Genomic DNA, 19,210 nt, shown 5'->3' on the forward strand with positions numbered 1-19,210 from the left:
TATTGTTACTAATTTACAGATGGATCAAATATTATTAATTTGGGGGTCACTTGTAGGGGTGAGCCAGCACTTCCAGCGGGGCCTGATGCTGTTTTGGGGTTGATGGCTGCGCTCGCAGGGGGAGCGGAGCAGAGGACGGCCGTGTTGGAGGCGAGGGCTGCGGGCCCGTGGCTCGTGGGTGCCATGGAGCCGCGCGGCTGGTGCTGCAGTTTGATGGTGGTGGTGTGCCCCGGGGGGGCGTGCAGGGTGTCAGGGTGTCCTGCAGGGAAAGCTCCCCTGGACCTACTCTCCGCAGATGAAGCTGCTCGAGGTCCTCAAGCTACAATTGACCGGGGGGGGGAAAAACCAACAAAACAACATTTCAGACAAGACCTGCAATGATTTTCTGTTTTTCAAAGCCATGATGAGGGTATAGATGAAAAGATGTACCTTTTTTTTTTTTTTCTTTTAAACAGAATCATCCTTCTGAGTTTGTGAGCAGCTGCAGAGCAGGTAAGAGCCACTGCAGTGTGAAATGGGGAGAGTTTGAGCCAAAAAAAAAGACAAAAATAACTAGAAGCCAGCTGGCTATCGAGCTCTCTCACCCGAAGCGGTAACGGGAATTAAACATTGCACTGAAGTGTAACTATTGAGAGCAGCAGAGCTGAGCCAGGCGCAGACCGTGGCGGGTTTTGCCACCCTTGGAGAGCGGTTCCTTGTAAATACTTGGTTTTGCCCTTCACTTGCAGTGTGCAAGGGATGGAGGGTGTGTGCTCGCCCAACCCACCCGTGGTTTTTAAATCTCCACGTGCCCTTTGGCAACTGGGAGCACGGCAGAGCTGTGGGCGCAACAGCGGTCCCGGGGTGTCTTCTGCGGCTCGCAGGTTGTAGCAGACGCCTGCTCCCGTGCCGTGGGGACCAAGTCGGGTGTCCTGGGCCATTGCCTGTCCCTGGGGAGGGGGAAACGGGTGTCGTCTTCTGCGCTAGAGCTGGTTGCAGCCAGGACAAGCAGAGGGGGCTTGGTCCCCGCAGCCCGTAGGTGATGTCCTGGGCTGAGGGGTGTCTCCTTGATGGCTTCATCCCCCCGCCCCAACCTTCATTTCTGTGGCAGCGGAGGGGCAGGCACGCCAGGGCTGCAGGAGCCTGTTCTGCTGCATGGCTGCTGCATCCCCCTTGCATGCCGGCCTCGGGCACTGCAGCGTGCTACGATGCTGCCATCGTGTGAGCAGTGCCCGAGCCGCATCCAGCCCTCGGGCCCGGAGCGCTGCAGCCGCCCCAGGGAGCGCAGGGGACACCGCAGCCGCCTCGGTGGCCCCTGTGCCCACACCGACTCCCCTCTGCCACGTGGCCAAAGGCTTGCGTGGCCAGTTGACTTGCGATGCCCAAAGCCAGCAAGTCCCCCGCAGCGCTCCTGGCTGAAAATGACTCCTCCGTGCCTTAAAAGATGCAGAAAGCAGCCCAACAAATGCAGCGTGAGGCAGGTTTTAGGCCTGACCTGGGATGTGTTTACTTGAGGTCTGACTCGCGGTGTTTGTGCCCTTTGCACTGATAACCTTGTTGTGCAGTCGGAGTCACAAGCGCGTTTCCCCGGTGAGGACTTTAGACCAAGAAAGGAAAATATCCCAGCTCCGTGCCAGGGCATGAGGTGTTGTGCTGGGGTACCCTGCAGCGAGGGGCACCTGGGGACTGCTGTGCACCTTTACCAGTGTGTAAGCAAGCCGTGCTGGTCCTGGTGGTGGTTTTGGGTGACGTTACAACCGGAGCTGTGTTCACCCATCACGCCACGGCCGTGCACTAATAACCTGTAGAGCAGGAGCGGGTTTGAGAGGTTGCAGCAGGGAAGCAGGGGTGAGTCCTGGGGAGCTTTCCTGTCTTGGCACGGACTCACCCCATCGCTTTAGGCAAGTGATCTCACCTCCCTGGGCTGTGTTTTTTGCGTTAAAGAGCTAAACCTGTATACATTAAATAGCTGAATAAATCATCAGGGTTGTTGGTGGGTTTTGAGACGTGGTCGGTCGCAGAGTGTGGGTGATGGGGGCCGTGAATGGTGGCATCTCCCCAAGCGCTGGTGTCAAGGGCCACCGCTGAGGCTGCTGGTTTATTGCTCAGGATTGCTGAAAATTTGGAAATGTCCCTGTCATTTATTCACCCATTTTCAGTGTTTTCTTTGAAGGTGTCTTCTCCTCTTGCTGCTTTGTGTGTGTGAAGCCAATGTTGGAAATGCCTTTGAGTCCTCGCCTGCGCAGCCCGGGGGATGTGGCAGTGCCCAAAAGCATCCCTCACCTCTAGCAGCCCGCGTGGCCTTCGGGACATCCTGCTCTGCTGAGCCAGCGTTGTCCCTGCACTGTCCCCCATTTCAGCCCCAGTCCTTGCTTCCCTCTGCCCCAGCCTAGTGCAGCGGCACAGACCGAGTTGCTCCACTCTGACCAGGACACTGGAGCTGCCATCAGGCCCCGTATCCCAGTCATAAGGTTTCCTTGGAGTTTTCTCATCGCTGGTGAGTGATTGCCTGGCATTTTCCCATTCTCGGGCACAAGGCATTGCTCACCATCTGCTCCTAATTCTGCAAAGCTATGTTAAACCTCTGCTTAGCTCTTAAATACCCAGCCACACAACACCACCATAGCTCTTCTCTTCCAGCCCTGTTATCCTCAAGCCCTGGATCTCGTATTCCCAAGCCCTCTCTTGTCCTGATCAAGCCACTCTCTTCCTGATGGCACACAGAAGCCCAGAGGAAAATGAACAAGTTCCTCAACCCTCTCTCACGTGTTGCAGCAAGGGGGGGAGGGGGTCTCCTGCCCAACCAAGCTGCGCTTTGGCAAGGCAGGGCTAAGCCAGAGCATCACAGATGAGATGTAGCAGCCCTCAGACCGGCGCCAGGAGGAAGCTGCAGGTTACTTGTTATTATTAATACAGCAGCTTTACTTATGCTGTTTTCCAGGTTGCAGACATGCGTATGCTTGAAATGGCAGACGAGCGGCCTGGCGTGGCGGTTGGACTGGTTGTACTGGAACCGCTGTCCTCTACGTCGTGTCCCAGCAGACCCCGGACACCCGCTCCCCGCACCCTCTGAAGCTGCTCCTCACCCTGCCAGGGAGATGCTGGCAGGTCACATCCTCTCACCGGGCCAACGCAGGATTGTGCCAAGCAGAAGCATGTGGAAATGCTTCCCAGGCAGATGCTTTTCCTCTTCTTTTTGTTTTTTCACTCAGTTGCATGGCTGGTTCCCAGCCTGCAGCCCCGGCCAGTGCTCTGTAAATTGGGGAATAGAAAGCAAAGCATGGGGGGAGAGATACCAGTATAGACCAGTGTGTGTGGGCTGGGAACTGGGATCTGAGGTAGCCCATCAGAGCTGGCTGGGATGGACTTTGACCTCGGGGGCAAAGCTGGGGCTTCACCGTGCTCCATGTCCAGTGTGGGGCTGGGAATTCAGGACCAGGCTCTGGCTGGGAGCGGGTAGCCATGGCCTCTTGCCGGTGCAGATGGCCGCGGCGCGGCTGCTCCCCGGGCAGATGGTGTGCCTGGCAAATATTGTGCTCATGTTTACCCACGCGCCGGCAGCCGCAGCGAGCGAGGAGCCGGGCGCTTCACTTGCTGATGCTGGGGAAGGGGCTGGATGCAGCTCCTGGGGGGTAGGTTTGCGTGTGGCACATCGGGGCTCACCACTGCAGCAGCTTTTGCTTCCAGTCTGGGGCAGCAATTAATTAGCACAGCCAGGGAAAGATCATTTAATCAGAGCTCATGCTGTCCCAGGATTCCCCCATTTTATTCTCCTGCCCAGGTTGCCGGTGCAGCTCTGCAGGCCATGTGCAGAAATTCACCTTTCCCACTGCCAACTGCTGGTGACCTGCTTCTCATGGAGGGGTGCAAGCACCTGGGATGAGACTGTCCCCCAGCCCGGGGCGGGAAATCAAATCTCTCCCCTTCTGAAAGGCTACACTGTCAAGGGAAGGGGCAGTTCGGGGGCTGTAGGACTGGGGAGATGGAGGGAGTAGAAAGCTGAGCATCCTCCCCAGCCCCAGATATGTTATACTTCTGGTGCTAATTAACTGTAAAAAAATGACTCTCTGTATTAATAGATAGGCAATGTGGTGGCTCAGCTGATTTGACTCAAATGGATGGACTTTTCTTCTTCCGGGACAAGCTGTCTGGCTGCAGGTATCCAGGAGTGGCATGTCACCGGAGCGGTGGTTTGGGCTCTCTATCGGAAAGGTTTGGAGGAATCCCAGGATGTGGCCACGCTCTGGGCTGGGCTTTGCAGTGGTGATTTTAATGTACATGTTGAGCACCTTCCTTTGAGCAGAAAAAAGCAGGGGCAAACTGCCAGTGAGTAATTTCTGCCACTAACGCAGGGTAACATGAGTCCCTGGCATCTCTGCAAGTACCAGAGCATCAAATGCCCCTCTGAAAGGCCCTTTTGTTGCCTGCTGATGGCTCCGGCGGGGCTCCTGTTTCCTCCTTGGTGCTCCTGTGCAAGCAAAGTCTTTATCCCACATATTTGGCTGGATAAACAACCCGGAGAGGTACCAGCTGGCCCCAGACTGGGCGGTGAGTGTTTGCAAGGGGAGGATTTGAGCTGCCCATAGATAAATACCCACGCCAGGATGGCTGCTATAGCTAGAAAGGCAAATGAGCCTAAGAAATGCATGTAAATGCATTAGCCCACAGCAAAGTGCACGGCAGGGAAGGCGGGTGCATTAGCAGCCATCCGGGCTCTGCCCTTCGAGGGATGTGAGCGAGCCCCCTTGATTTAGGGATGGGCAAACCAGTCTGAGTCAGCATCACGAGGGGAGAGGAGAAGGAAATCTGCTTCAGAGGGAACAACTGAGCCAAGGGAGAGCTGAAATGGCTTGAATGTACCAACGCAGAAACTGCAGCCGGCTCGCCCGGCCCTGCGGCTGCAGAAAAAGCCCTTTCTGGCCAATATTCAGCTTTGCAGAGCGGGAACATGAGGAGCTGCTTTATGAATGTCCCCTCTGTGCTCACAGTCTCCAGGGTCCCTTTGCAGGGTGGGTGACCTTGCCCTGGCTGGGGCTGGGCTCTCCCCATGCAGGATCGGTGATAGTCACTGTGTAAAGTGCATTTACCCCCCACTTTCTCACAGCTAACCTGTGGAGAAAACAATTCCCTGCTCTAGCTACTGACTGCCAGAGCAGCTGGAGGCAACAGGTTTGTGTTTGATACAGAAAGGTGCTGTGGGGAGGGGAAGGAGTGGGGAGAATTTGCCTGAGCAGGCGGCCAAGCCTGAAAATGCAAAACAATTGGTTCAAGGAAAAAAAAAAATCAATATATGCAGATATATTTAATAAATTATATTTGTTTTAATTGCATGTCTCTCGAGATTGGCCTTTGATTAGAGAAGGAAGGTATCGTGAGCGGGGAAGGGCAGCGCTGCCGTGCACCCGGAGGAGGAGCCGGGGCAGGTGAGTCAGTGGAAAATACCATCGTCTCTGTGCGGGATTGTGCTGGTAGGGAGAGATGGAGGGAAATGGGGGTTTCCACCCTGCATCCCGAGCACCGGTGGCCCCGAGGCAGGGCTGCGGCGCGCTGATTCACGCGAGGGGATGTGACAAGTTGTGTTGGGTTCGTGATGGCTTTCACCTTTGCAAGGACTTGCAGGGCTTAAAGGACAAGAAAAACTGCAGTGGCTGGTCCAGCAAGTGTAGTAATGCTGCTTTTTCACTCGTGCTTAGGAAAAACCCACCCTGAGTGTCATCTCCAACAGAATTTGAGTCCTTGGTGGTGTTTATTATTACAGCTGTGTGTGAGAATGGCCTGGAAAAACACATCCCAATTGCTGCTTGGATGGCAGCCGGGGAGAGGTGACACTGGACATGGCATTAATTGTGATGGGGTTTGCCAAAATCCAGCTGTAGCCTGTGCTGATGCCCCCACTGTGCCACTGCTTGGGGACAAGTTCCTAATTTTGTAATTATCACATGTGTATTGCATGGAAGGACTCTTTAGTTTCATCATAGATACGCATGGAAACGTGCAGTTTCCGTGCCTCCACACCCCGGAGCAGCCCATGACCCAGTGCATAACTGCGGCTGTTAATTGTTTGTTCCTAACGTCCTACCAGAGAGGGGCAGGAGCCGGTGGGTCGGTCCCCGCCGTTCAGCCTGGAAACCACGGGACTGTCTGGCTACGAGGCCAAGGCACGTGGCCAGCAGCCGGGGTGAGGGCCGTACCCGGAACAGCGCTTCCCAGAGAGCAGGTGGTTAACTGGGGAGAGTTTATAGAGGGCAGCAGCCTGATAAAAGCACTTTCCGGGCTCATTGTGAACACAAGCCCGGCTTTGTGGGGATGTTGGCTTTGCCCTGTTGAACGGAGCGATGTGACAGAGCATTTTTAGTTCCTCAAAATGGGGCTTCTGCAGTCAGTGCTCGGAGCCACTCATTTGAGGAAACACTCTGCTCGTCGGTATGAGCTGGCTTCATAACGCAGATCCCTCATGAGCTGTTTTTTAAACTAGAAATGGGGGCTGTGACGCTTGGAGCACTGTGCGGACCCTGCTCGGGGTGGGTGACGCAGCCTGCAGCTCCAGCTGTGACCCACACCTGGGATAAAGTGGGGGGAAAAAATGTAATTTTTATATATTGCATGCTGGATTGCAGGAATTGCGGGAAGGAGGTGCTGCAGGAGCAGCCTCCGGGGTGCAGGGACCCCCGGGAAGCAGGGAGGCTGGACTCCAACCTCTACACCCCTGAAAAGTGTGGGAAAAGGAACAAATTTTGCTTGCTTGTCACTGCAGCACATCCCTTTCCTGACTGAGCTCGCTGTTGCAGGAAGCGCAGACCTTCTGGAGAAGGGGAACCAAATCAGCCTGCGCAGTTCCCCCCTCCCTGACTTTCTGAGAACTTTTAGAAAATACCAAAAGAACCCACAGCTGCGGAGAGGGGGGACGGAGGAGAAGCGTGTTAGTGACGGCCGGGGTCAGCCCGGCCAGGCTGAGGCGATGTGAAGAGCTTCCAGGAGAGCAAATCCTCCTCTCGGGTCGGCTCTGCGCGGCGGGGGGCGCTCTGGAATTGTCCCCAGACGGGGCGATGCGCGGCTGGAAATGCTTCCAAGGGGGGAGGCGAGGAGGGGAGAGGCTGCCTGCGCCCCGGAGCCCCCCCCGCCTGCGCCCCGGAGCCCCCCGCCTGCCCCGCCCGCGGCTCTCGGCTGGTTTTCGGTGTCCCCTTCCCTCTGCCCCCCTCCCGTGCCCCGCTGCCGGTGTCCCGGAGCCGGGAGCGCTGCCCCGGGCCGCCCCGCCGCCGGGGCCGGGCCCTGTAAGCGCCGCCCCGGGAGGGCCGGGCAGGGCGGGCCGGCCCGGGAGGGACCCGCAGCCGCCGCCGGGGAGGTACGTGGGGCCGGGCCGGGCTGGGGGCGGTGGGACCCCCTGCCCCGGAAAGGGACGGGACCAGCCGGGCTCGATACGGCCGTGCCCGAGCGGCGACCGGGACCGGGCTCGATCCGGCCGTGCCCGGGGCGGGGGACGGGACTGGGTCAGGCTTAGACCTCGGGCAAGGGGCAGGCCCGTGTCAGGCTCAGTCCTGGGCCAGGACAAGGCTGGACTCGGGCCCAGGGTGGGCGACAGGTCGCGGTTAGATTTAGTCGCACCCGGCTGAACGCCGGGGCTGGGACTACCTGGTGTGGCTCCGAGCGCGGCCCGCGGGAGCGAGGGGTCCCCGGCCACTGGCCAGAGTTCAGGAAGGTGAAACCACCCGTGGGGAGACTCTGCGGGAGACACCCCCAAACCGGGGTGTGTGCGAGCGGGTGCTCGAGGGTTGGGGTGTCAGGGGGGTCACCCGTCCGTGACACGTGGGCTTGGGGCACCCCGGCAACCCCTGCGGGTATCGGGGTGACCTTTGTAAGAGCCAGGAAAAGAGTAGCAGCCCTTCTGGGAAGGATCAGCTGCAGCAGCATCAGTGTCGGGAGCAGGGGAGGGCGTGAGACGAGCCCCACGCCAGACCCACCGGTGCCTCCGCGGCCGGTTCCCACGGCTGGCAGCGTGGCAGGGGGGTGACGTATCACGAGCCCATTGCTCGAAGACGTTAGTCCCCGGGAAGGTGCAAGGGACGGTGTGTGCAGGGAGTCTGTTTGGAAAGCAAACAAAGACAAAGAGAAGGAAACCTGTGCAGGGCAGGTCCGTGCCGGGCGGTTTATGAACTGAACACAGGTCAGTGGGGTTTCAGTTCTCCTTATCGTGCCGTTAGTGTAAAAGAAAGAGCGGCCTGCGGCTTTGAAGGGCTCCGGCAAATCTGTGAACGCCTCTTGAGCGTTGTTTTAGAAAGAAATCCCACTGTGAAAGCAAGTCAGGAGCTCCAGCAGGGGTTTTGATGAAGCCACGGCCCGCAGCGAATGCGGTTAGTCACCCGAGGTGTGCGCTGGGCTGGCACGCACCCTCCTCGGTGCGTTTTGGGATACAGGTCGTGACAGGCAGGATCATTTTAGCAAGTTCCTATCACTGTTTGCTTCGATGATTAATTCCTGCGTTGTCCTGAGGGGCAAGGAAAGAGCTGCTGTATCCTTGGTTTGGAAGGTGAGGCCCATCAGGTGGGTGTTTCTTGGGGGCTGTGAGTTACCGTAGCCCGGTGCTGGTGGCTGGGAGGGGAGGAAGACTGCTGGCCCCGCTCCACCCGTGCTGAGCGTGGCCTCTGTCAGCCCCGTGCTGGGACTCGTAACTGCTGGCGGATGGGTTTATTGACTTTATTGCTGACAGCTTCGCCTGGGTGGTTTGTTTTCCTTTAAGTCAGCCCTGCGTGTGTGTCAGGTGCAATCCCAGTGTCTCTCCCCCATATTGGCTTGAAAATGGGCTGTCTTGGAATCGCAGCACCGGTGTGACGGATGTAGGTTGAGGAGCCTTGCTGCTGCGGAGGTTGTGTGTAAGGGGACCCCGTGTCGAGGGTCGCCCGTGCCCTGCTGAAGCTCTCCGGGTCTGGGGGAGCAGCACTGCCATCCCAAAGCAGTTTGTCTGCAAAGATGGTATTTGCCTTTGGAGGTGACGTGGTGGGGGTGAGCCCGGCGTAGCTGGGTTTGTGGGGGAGCAGAAATCAGCCCTTCTGTGAGCACGTCCCGTGTGAGACGGGCTGCCCTCGGCTTTGCGTGGTGGAGCCTGGGTGAGATGAAGCTGCAGCAGGAGGTGTGGTCCTGGCTTTCAGGCTCCTTAAAGCTCCTCCAGTGCAGACCTCAGCCGCTGCTCGGTGGGACGCTGTGGCCACGCATCCCTCTACAATATAGCTGAGCATCCTACGGCCATCCAAGGCCCTGGACATCTTGGTGTGACAGCCAGAAAGGGAAACCTCCCAGGTGGCAATGAGGAATGCATGGGTGTGGGACTGGTGAACCCAGCCCTCAGCCAAAATGGCTCGGAAGTATGTGAGGTGCCTTTGATTTTATTTGTGGGTAATTACACGGGTGGGAAAATCCTCAGGACGGGAAGTGCCTGAGGAAGAAGGTTTGGCTGTCGGTGCCCTGAAGACAGCTGACTGTCAGTGACACTCGGCGCCACGGCGGTGGTGCCTGTAGCCACGCTCCCACGGAGATCCCGGGAGGCCAGGGCTGGGCAGGGCTGTCTGTCGCTCTCCTGGCCAGAGGCATCCCTCCGGCAGCCCAGGTACGTGTCTGTCTCCTGAACGCTGCTCCATGTGTTTCTTGTTCCTGTTGTATTTATTAGGCAGAAACGGGTGTCGAGGCTCTGCTGAAGCAGCTGAATATCCTGCGTGAGCTGTGCAGGGAGCGTGCAGTGGCATAATCCCCCGGCAAACCTCCATCCCTGTTAAAATACCTGTGCCTGCCTCGCTGAACACTGCGGCTTTGTGCCTGGCCGCCGCGTGTCGCTTGGCTGCCCGGCTGGTTCCATCCCTCCCTCTGCATCGCCCAGCTCTCCCTTTCTGCCCCGTTGGCTCCTCTCTGCCGTCTGCAGCAGGTTTTTGTGGGTCTTGCTTGTCGGAGAAGGCTGTTTGAAAAGCGCGGGGAGAGGCGATGCTGCAGCGGGGCACAGCGAGAGGAAGGACGTTGCTGAAAGTCCAGGCTGAGGATGAGGAAGGCAGCAGCTGCGAGGCCGATGGCAGCGTGGCATCTCGGGTTAGTGGCTTGCAGCGAGGGAAGATAAGGCTCGGGGGGCTCCCATGGTGTGACAGGAGCTGCTTAAAGCACTCCAGGAGGGCTGGGAAGTGCTCCGAGGCAGTGGGAATGATGGATTTGGCTTCGGAAGACATCAGAAAGGCAGATGGATGATGTCTAGAAGCGCTGAAAGGCTCCAGAGGAGGAGAGTGTGTTGTCCAGCATGGAGAGGGGGAGAGGTCACAGTCCAAACAGCAGGGGAGGGCTGCTGGGAGGGATGGCTTTATCTCAGCAGGAAACAGCAGATTAGGAAAATTTAAAAAAAAAAACAACAAAAAAACCCCAACAAACAAAAAGGTGCAAAGTGGAGTCAAAAGAAAAGCAGGAAGGAGACAAAGTCAAAGCGCTGGGATTTTCCCAGGCTGGCGTGCTTTCCCAGGCCTGGGCGCACAGCGTAGGCTGGCAATTCAACTCCCTTTTCTAGCCAGAATGGAGGCAAATACCCCAACCCCCGCCCCCGCCCCATCTCTGGTTTAGCAGAGCCTGGCCCGGAGGTGTTAGGCTGGCACCAGCTACATGGGTGAGCCAGGCTCAGGAAAAGCCTCGGGACGCTGCTTGCACAACGGTCTGGGACACGGCGACGGCTCGCTGACCTCCGGCGCAGCTGTGGGGTCGTGCCAGCGCAGCCTCGGTGGCTGCAGCAGCAGCATTATCCCCAGGAATAAATGGCAACGTCCTTAAGTATAAATTGAAAAGGACTCTGTGTCCGAGTCCATTACTGGTTTGCAGCAAGCACTGCTCTGATGGCTGTAATGAAATTATGGGGAGAGAAAGAGTCTGGAAGGCAGTATCCCATACGTCGATGGCAAGGTTCAAGCTAATGGCTGGCTGCTTGATGATTAAGTGATGATTAAAGCTCGGGGTATACAGTTACTGGGGCTCGTGTAATCCATGCCAGTTCTTAAACTGGTGGCGACTTGATCGCCTGCCTGTGTCCGGAGTTCGGAAGGATGACGGTGGAGGCAGGTGCCTTCAGCTGGAGAAGGGCCGGGCGCTGCCTCGTGCAAATGGGGCGTTCTGTGAGCCCCGTGGCTGTTATTCTGTAGCCATCAGCGTGGCTGCGGTGGCCACGGTGGCCAGCCGGGCAGATTGCAGCATCCTGAGCCCGGGAGTGGGCCGGGCAGCCTTTGCTGTCCCGTGACACCCTTGTTTTGCAGGAAGCACAGCAGCGGGGTTGGGGGCCCTGGGCTCCCCTCCAGGGTGGGCTGACACTGGACCAGGGTGGGGGGAGCACCTTGTGCGGGGCTTTAAGGAAACAGTGCTGCTCGCCTGGTGCTGTCTGCAAGAGCACAGCTGAGGAGGAGTTGTTAAAAATAAAATTTAAGAAAAAAAAGAGGTTGAAATAACTTAAAATGTCTGGAGGGAGTGCCAAGAGCGATGAATGTGGGTGCATTCCTGTGCGCTCTTGGCAGGAAGCGTGAGCAGCAAAATGTGGAAAAGCCCTGCTAGTCTGCACGGGGCTGTCCCTCCGGGTCTCTCTGTTCCCTGGTGAGACGCTCTAAAATGGGCTGGGTAATGGTCCAAAGGAAGAGGAATTGCCCCAGTGGGCAGTAGTGCTGCTCTTCCCAGCTCAGAGGGATATCTCTGGGTATTTCTCTCCCCACTGGGGCAGGGGAATTCCCTGCATCCCCTGAGCTGCATGTGGACAGAAACATCCCTGCTGCTGGGGCAGGTATAATGTAGCCAGCAAGAACGGCAAAAAAAAAAAAAAAAAATTGCCTGACCTGTTGGTTTCTGACTCCACGTAGAGTTTTGTGTTGCTCGTAGGTTGAACCCTCGTGTATTTAAAAAAAAATCTACATAAAACAGATTTCTTTTCGCCAACATTTTTCTGGAAAATTTGTGTCGTGTTTTATGACTGGTGCTGGAGTTGCAGACTGGTTTTTGGAGGCAGGCTCCGAGGGGACATGTCGCTCCTTGGGGGCACGCTGTGAGCCCTGTGTCATGCTCCGACTCCTCCTTGGCAGCGAGGAAGCCCTGGAGCTCAGTCTGAGCGAGCTCGTCCCGTGCCCTGTGACTGCATCGGGGATTGACCCTTTCCCCGAACTGCAGACTCATCTCTCGTGATCCCATGACAAAGGTGTTGCTGCTGGAGCGGGAGCGGGAAGGTGATGTCATGACATGGGAGGGGAAAAATCCAAAGGTTGCGGAGGGCAGAGGAGCGTGGGTGCCGCCGTGGGCAGCGATGGGTGTCGTGCTTCCTCGTGAGTCACCCCGACGGGGTTGGTGTTTCACCGGGAGCACCGAGATGTGGAGCGTGATTCGGGGCTGACTCTGTTGCGGGGAGGGGGCGGGGGGTGGATCTGCATCCCTGTGGTGGGACCCTTGTTGTGGATGGCTGGTGTTTCCCGACGAGGGGAAGATGCTCTCAGCTGCCGCCCCGCCTTGGGCACCCATGCCAAAAGCCTTTGGGGTGCGTCCAGGCGCATTGGGGTGCGGTGCTCCAGAAAGGGCTTGTCCCGAGCCCTCCCGTGTCGAATTAACAGTTGGAAATGTCCCAAGAGAAGTCACAAAGCGTCCCTTGGCTCTGGCAGCCTGCAGGGAGCCGGTGAGAGGTGTGGGAAGCCCAGCCGAGCGTGGAAGGCGGCGCGGGCGCCCCCGGCTTTGCAGCCGCGCCGGTCGGAGTTTAATGATTTGGAGATCCTGGTGTAAATCATTGCCAGCGTGGCGCAGGGCCGCAGGCGTGCGTGGGACCGGGCGAAGGTGGGTCTGGCTGCAGGGAAGACCCCATGCTGCGAGTGGAGGGAAGGGGACGCAGGCAGGCGGGGGCTGGAGCGGGGCTGAAGCACCTGACAGAGGGGGGAGGTTGCCAGCGGGCTCCGTGGCACAAGCAAGAAGAGATCAGGCTCGCCTGGTGTGGTGTAAGCATGGTGAGTAAGGGTCGGGTGCTCGGGGCTTTGCGCAGTAGGAGAGCGCAGTGGAGCGGTTATGGAAGATAAGGGAAGTCATGGAGGAAAAATCCCTTGAGAATTAATAAACAGGTACAACCACAGAGCAGGGAATTCCCCTGTTGCTGGATCTGGGAGGATGGCACTGTCTGTGTGCTGCTCCACCCCATCTGATCGGGACAGCCACAGCAGATGCCGCCTTGGAGATACCGGCCACAGTGAGATTTTGACGGTGAGTGGTTGGTTTGGGGCTTCCCCGAACCCTCAAGTTGCGGCACCCTTCTGCCGTGCTGACCAGTTTCCATCTCGGCGGGGCTGTCCCCGCTGCTCCAGGCAGCACCAGGGATGCCGGACCTGAGGCAGAGACAGCAGCAGCTCCCTTCTCTGGCCGCTGACGTCAGGGCACCAGGGTTACTGCAAAAGCAGAGATAAGAGCGCTCTGGAAAGCCAAAAGAAGAGCTAATTCAATGGAGAGACGGACTTGTATGTCAAGTCTCCTGCCTTAATCTGATTTCCCAGGCTGCAGGGTAGCACAGCGAAGGATCTGCGTAAAACTTTCAGGCGCAGAGATTTATGTAGAAGCTTAAATCCTGCTCACTTCCAAGGGTGAGGTGCCCAAGGGAAGACGGAGAGATTTGGAACAGGCAAGGAGGTTTAGACACCATGGGTAGATGTTACCAGCCCTGCCTGTTTTCTCTTCCCACTGTGCGTGCAGCACAATTTTTCTGCCCCAAAGCCATCACAGCAGTTTGCAAGTGAAATCTCAGCTGGCCAATGTCCGTTTGTGAAACACCTTGCCAAATAGCTTGGGGATGGGAGCTCGTTTGGATAAATAGGTAAGGGAGAAACCCAACAGCTGCCCATATAGTGAGGATTGCTCTCAGGATGTTGGTGTGGACCTTTCAGAGGTAGCTTTTGCTGCATCCTCAGCTTGCTAAGACCAGACTAAAGGGGGGCAGGGGATGCCTTCCCCAAGGGGCAGCTGGTGCTGTATGGCAGCTCGTGTTCACCTGGTAACCCTGGGCAGACCACAGGAGCGAAGACTTTTCCCTGCCCGGGTTGGCGTGAACACTGACAGCCCTGACGTGGGGCCGGGACACCCCTCGCTGAGCTTTGGCAGCGGTGCTGGGGCACAGGCAGCAACGGGAAAGTTGCTCTGCAGATTTCTCCTCTCCAGGCTTGTGTGTGTGTCTTTTCCTGCAAGCAGCTGGAGCTGGTCTGTTTTCTGGGAATGCTGGTTTATTCTGGCCCTTGACCTTGCGATCTAGGCTTGCTCTTGAGCTGAACAAGCAAACGTGAAGCTTGGGACCGTTGACCTGGACGGCCACGCTGAAGGGTGAGGGTGTATATGGAGACACCACGCAGCAACAGTGTGTCCAAGGGTGGCTTCTAGCACAAACAAGCGTCGAGAAGCCAGGGCTGGGGAAGAAAGGAGGAAACCCTGGCACGTTTGCGCAGCTGCCTGCTGGTTTTGGCACATGCGTAAAACAGGGAAGCTGCTGCAAGGTTCTCTCGGCTGGAGATGGGGGAGCTTTGCTGCGGGGATCTGAGTTACTCGCCTGCGGTTTGCAGGAAGGGATTGCAAGCCGAGGTCAGGGAGGCGAGCGGCCAGGAGATGCGGTTCCATGTGTTTATTTTTGGAAACTGAGCACATCTGGTGCTATTCAATCGAGGTGGTGGAGGAGGACTTCCCACCTGTGGCCTGGCTGGTGGGGCATGGCAGTGCTCAGATGGCTCCGAGTCCACTCCGGTCGGTGGGATGCAGCCAGGGGACTCACCGCAGTGTCTGTTAGTCCGGGGTGGGCGAGCACTGGCCAGAAACAAGCCGTGGGATGCACTGAGGACTTGAGTTTGGAGCAACCCTTGCAGGCAGCGGCCAGGGGAAGCCGCAGGGCTGGCTTGGCAGGGAGAGCAGCAGTTTTGCTTTCTCTTCTCCGGGCAGGGAGGTGTTGCAGGGCAGGCAGCCAGCACCGCAGACAGCCCTGCTGTCTTGAAAAGGGGGAAAAGAGAACTCATACATCTAGAGGTTTGTTTCTGAGCTGTTTCTGGTTAGTTTGCATTGACAACAGCTGTTTGTCTAAGGCAGTGCAGCTCCACGGTGAGTGGAGCATTTCTCTAAGCAGTGAAATTTATTTTGGAAGCATTTTTTTTTGGTGCTGTGAAGAGGTCAGTAATCACCCTCCTAAGGATGGTCAATCTAAGTCCATAGCAAACGTTAGTTATTTGGTTCTTTCCTAAGGTTTGTGGATATTACAGCTGAGAAAACAGCAAAGGGTCAAATTCAGATTTGGTGTTTCAGTTTGATAGGATCCCGCAGTGCTCAGGAAGTTGGGGATTTAGGATCAGCACGAGTGTTTTGCTGTAGTTTCTGCAGCGCTGCAGGAGTTTTGGAAAGGGACAGAGAGGAGCCTCCCCTTGCCCTTTGGTACATGATTTGTGCAGCTGCTCTGTGGAGAGGGAATCGCATCCGTGTGCGATGTAATGTGTCTGGCTGTGCTGTAGCTGAATGAAAGCTTCCTGTGAAGGTGGGAAGAAGAAGGAAGAGAGTCAGTGCTTGCCTTTCTGTGCCGTGAGCCTGAGAGTGGCAGGGAGGGAACCAGGCCAAGCCTGGGATGGATGCTGATGCCCAGGTCACGATGAGAGCGACCAGCAAGGATCCTGCTGCTGACTGCCGTGAGCTCCCCACAGACATGGTGGAATTAGGTTTCCAGCATTAGCAGAATAAGACGATGTTATTTTGGCTACTGAAACAGTAGCTGTGTAGCCTTTGCATCCCTCCAAGCTCTAACCATCGCTTTGCGTCTCTTCCCAGAGCTCGCCGTCTGCTGCGGGAGGGGACCGCACGCATGCTAGCCGGCCTGCACCCCCCCTGCCCTGAGCCATGCTGTAAGGTGGGGGCAGCCCGACTGGCCAGCCAGCAGCGGGAGCGATGGCCCAGTCTCGAGCCAACGGCTCGCACTACGCCCTGACGGCGATAGGGCTGGGGATGCTCGTCCTCGGCATCATCATGGCAGTCTGGAACCTCGTCCCCGGCTTCGGCCCCGCCGACAAACCCACCACCCACGCTGGGAACAGCAGCAAGCCCGACCGCGGCACCGGAGGCATTTTGAAGAGCAAGACCTTCTCGGTGGCGTATGTGTTGGTGGGGGCGGGCGTGCTGCTGCTGCTGCTCTCCATCTGCTTGAATATCCGGGACAAGAAGAGGCAAAGCGAAGATATCGCTCGCGTGCAGCACCAACCGTCTGCAGAGCCCTCGCACCAGGAGGACAGGTGAGCCTGTTTGGGGAGAAAGGGAGCGGGATCAAGTGTAGGAATGAAACCAAGGGCCGTTATTCTTCCTCGAAGAGCTCAGGAGCGAGGAGGGTAAGGCTGATGGCAGAACATGCTAAAATAAAGGCAAGCACGTCTCATGGTTTAGGGGTCAGATACGTTGTGGAGATCAAGAAGGAGTGACTCCAGCTGTATTTATGGTGCTGTAGGTGAAAGGGAGGGTTGTTTGTATGTAAGCGGGGGCCAGATGGAGCCGTGGCCAGGCCAGCGTTGCTGAGACGTGCCGCTCCTGCTTTTGTTGGTACACAGTCAGTGTGCTGAGAGGGCACGCTGGGGCCGGTGGTTAATGGTTAACGCCGAGGAGCAGGATGGCTGCTGCAAGCCCTGGGCGAGGGGCTGCGGAGGGAGAGGAGCTGGGGGTGTAGGACGTGCTGTCTCGCTGGCTGCGGCCGGAGGTGCCACGCAGCCTTTCGGCAGTAGCTGGAAGGGGAGTTTAGACCCGGTGCGAGTCTGCAGGGCTCTCCTGTGTTTGCTCAGGGAACTTCAACAAGTGGAGTAAAGGCTGCTGCCACAGCAGGCACGGCCTGAACAAACACAGGCGCAGGAGGAGTCCCCAGCCCTCTCGGCAGCGTGGGGGATCGGTGCGGTCCCCAGCGCTGGCTGTGCCTGTGTGGAGAGAGGCAGCGGGGCACAGGGACAGCGTGGGGTGTGAGGTGGCAGGAGGAGACAGTGGCTCTGCCAGCTGCTGCCTAGGGAATGCTGCGGGGGAGAGCTGCCGTTGGTGACTGCAGAGAATGACTCTGTGTGCAGATCTACCCAGAAAACTGTTTTTCCCTGTGAGGTTGTAAAGGTAACTTCATAATGCAAAAGAAATGCCAAGTGTGTGTGTGCAGGCCTCGTGCAGGTGCCTGTGGCGAGATGTCAGTGTACTGCAGACCTGAATCTCTTTGCAGAAAAACTCAAGGTAGATGCCCAACACAAAAGACATCTAAATGACAAATGGTGATGTCCCTTTCAAACGTATTTGGACTGATTGTCAAGAGGGAAGGATAGAAATTGGTGTTCTGCTGGGGGAAGAAATCACTGTATAATAGAAGAAGAGGTGTTTGGGCAGAGAAAGTGATGATCAAAGGCGGACGTATGTCACAAGGAAATAAAAACATGCCTGAATATAGGTAGGGTTGTGATCTGTTCTGTCAAACAAAAAGGAACTGGTGTACAATATAGAAGGGCAAATAATCTGTTAAGGTTTTGACAGGGGAGTGGGTTTATTCTCTCCATCCCCTGCCCCAGTGAGGCTGAAATGATGTGCTACTGACAGCCTTAATTTTTCCCCCTCTAGTCAAGAAGAGGATGAAGATGTATCTTCCCAGTACTACGTCCCCAGCTACGAGGAGGTGATGAACACAGGCTACTCAGAGCCCAGAGACTTGGACAGGAGCAACAGGGTCAGCGTCTCCCTGCCCTCCTACGAATCGCTGACGGGACTCGACGAGAGCAGCCAGCCGTCGGGAGCTGCCGGCGCAGAGCCCGGCACGGAGCGGCAGCCCAGCCGGCACAGCTCGCGCCTCAGCAAGCGCCTGAAGCCGCTCAAGGTCCGGAGGATCAAGTCAGAGAAGCTGCACCTGAAGGACATCAGGCTAAACCTCGCGGAGGGGAACAGCACCGCCCCTATCACGATAGAGCCGCTGACCCCTCCGCCCAAGTACGAGGAGATCCAGGAGAAAGCGCCAGAGAGGCAGCAAATAACTTAAAAAAAAAAAGAGGAATCTGTGATGCTGCTGGGGGTTTGGATTTTTGTCTGGTGTTTTTTTTTTTTTTTGTTAAAACAACCACACTAAGAGGGGCTCGGTCTGTGGGTGCAGAAGCAGTCAGGGCTCCCTGGAAGCTGTGATGTGGAGGACATGATGGGTGCGTAGCGCTGCGGCACAGGGACAGGGCAAGCTTTCCCCGAGACAGGGTTTCACAAAAGACTGTGGGGAAAGAAGCCCGAATGGCGATAGGTCTGCTGCTGTGAAGTAACCGAGGGCTGGAAGTACTGAAAGTGTCATTTGTGGTGTTTTAGATAAGGACCACTCAATGTATCTTCTCACCTGCTCTCCCCCTTGCGCAAGCAAGACTTTTTCCAAGCCACCAAACTGATACTGAACAAGGATTTTCCAAGTGGAAAAGGGCAACGCTCCTTTTTTTGGTGCCTTTTCTTATTGAGTAAGGGAAACTGTGTTGCCAGAGTAGCGCTACAGGTTTCCCCTGCTCCTGCCTGGGGCTGGGATGGTGGCCCAGGGCCAGCCCCAACTCCTGCCAAGGTCTGCCTGTGCTTATGGGTGGGAAGTGGGCTAAAAATGAGCCCTGTGCTCCTCGGGGAGAAGATGGATTTCTTGCCTCAGTTGCTTTCTCTGTTGTGTTTTGTGGTCCGATGCGAAGCACAAATCTGTTTGAGGCAGGTGGATAAATCCAGGGGGTTGGGAGCTGAACGCACCGCTGTCAGGAGGTGTGCAGGGTGAAACGACTGCTGAGCGTGCTGTGCGAGCAGACCTGTTCTAAATAAATATTTTGTACATTGTGTTTGTGTGTGTGTGTGCACTCGTGCGTGGTTGACCCTTCCCAAGGTTTGTAAGCCAGAGCACTCTGCAATAGTTGGTTGTTTTAGGGCGGATGCCGGCCCCCCGCCGCCTCCCAGCAAAGCGACTGAGGACAAAGTCATCAGCATTATCAGCCACGGGCTCCCTCGTATGGTCTGAATGTTGATGGTGGGGGTAGAGAGCAGAATCTCCCATGAATTTGTGGCAGATGACGGCGTGGCCAATCTGCTGTCTGCCTCTGGGCTGCCGGGATGGATGTGGCTCGGTTGGTGTGATGCTGATACTGATGTAGTTCAGCAGAGGTTGACTTGGCAGTATGGTTGATATAAGGTACGAGGAGTGCAAGTGACCAAAACAAAGACAAAGAAGGGATGCTGGCCCAAA

At 56.8% G+C, this 19,210-nt stretch overlaps 1 protein-coding gene across 6 annotated transcripts; it reads left to right on the plus strand.

The window, feature by feature from the left end:
- The first annotated feature begins 7,293 nt into the window (after positions 1-7,293).
- Positions 7,294-18,807, plus strand: TMEM51 (transmembrane protein 51). Of its 6 annotated transcripts, none has more exons than XM_074892689.1 (3): positions 7,294-7,321; positions 15,787-16,244; positions 17,587-18,807. In XM_074892689.1, exons 2-3 carry the CDS (start codon positions 15,904-15,906, stop codon positions 17,996-17,998), a joined length of 753 nt encoding a protein of 250 aa, XP_074748790.1. In that variant the 5' UTR covers positions 7,294-7,321; positions 15,787-15,903; the 3' UTR covers positions 17,999-18,807. The 6 variants fall into 6 exon arrangements, with proteins under 6 accessions (XP_074748790.1, XP_074748789.1, XP_074748793.1 ...); XM_074892688.1 differs by lacking the exon at positions 7,294-7,321 and adding an exon at positions 7,845-8,517; XM_074892692.1 differs by lacking the exon at positions 7,294-7,321 and adding an exon at positions 8,046-8,140.
- Positions 18,808-19,210: the final 403 nt, after the last annotated feature.

This window comes from Strix uralensis, chromosome 23, assembly GCF_047716275.1.
Source record: "Strix uralensis isolate ZFMK-TIS-50842 chromosome 23, bStrUra1, whole genome shotgun sequence".
NCBI lineage: Eukaryota > Metazoa > Chordata > Aves > Strigiformes > Strigidae > Strix > Strix uralensis.

Excerpts from the sequence above, each read along its gene's own strand:
- TMEM51 (XM_074892689.1), top strand. The coding sequence starts at position 15,904 with ATGGCCCAGTCTCGAGCCAACGGCTCGCACTACGCCCTGACGGCGATA. Across the intron at positions 16,245-17,586 it reads CCCTCGCACCAGGAGGACAG|TCAAGAAGAGGATGAAGATG; the intron begins GTGAGCCTGTTT and ends TTCCCCCTCTAG.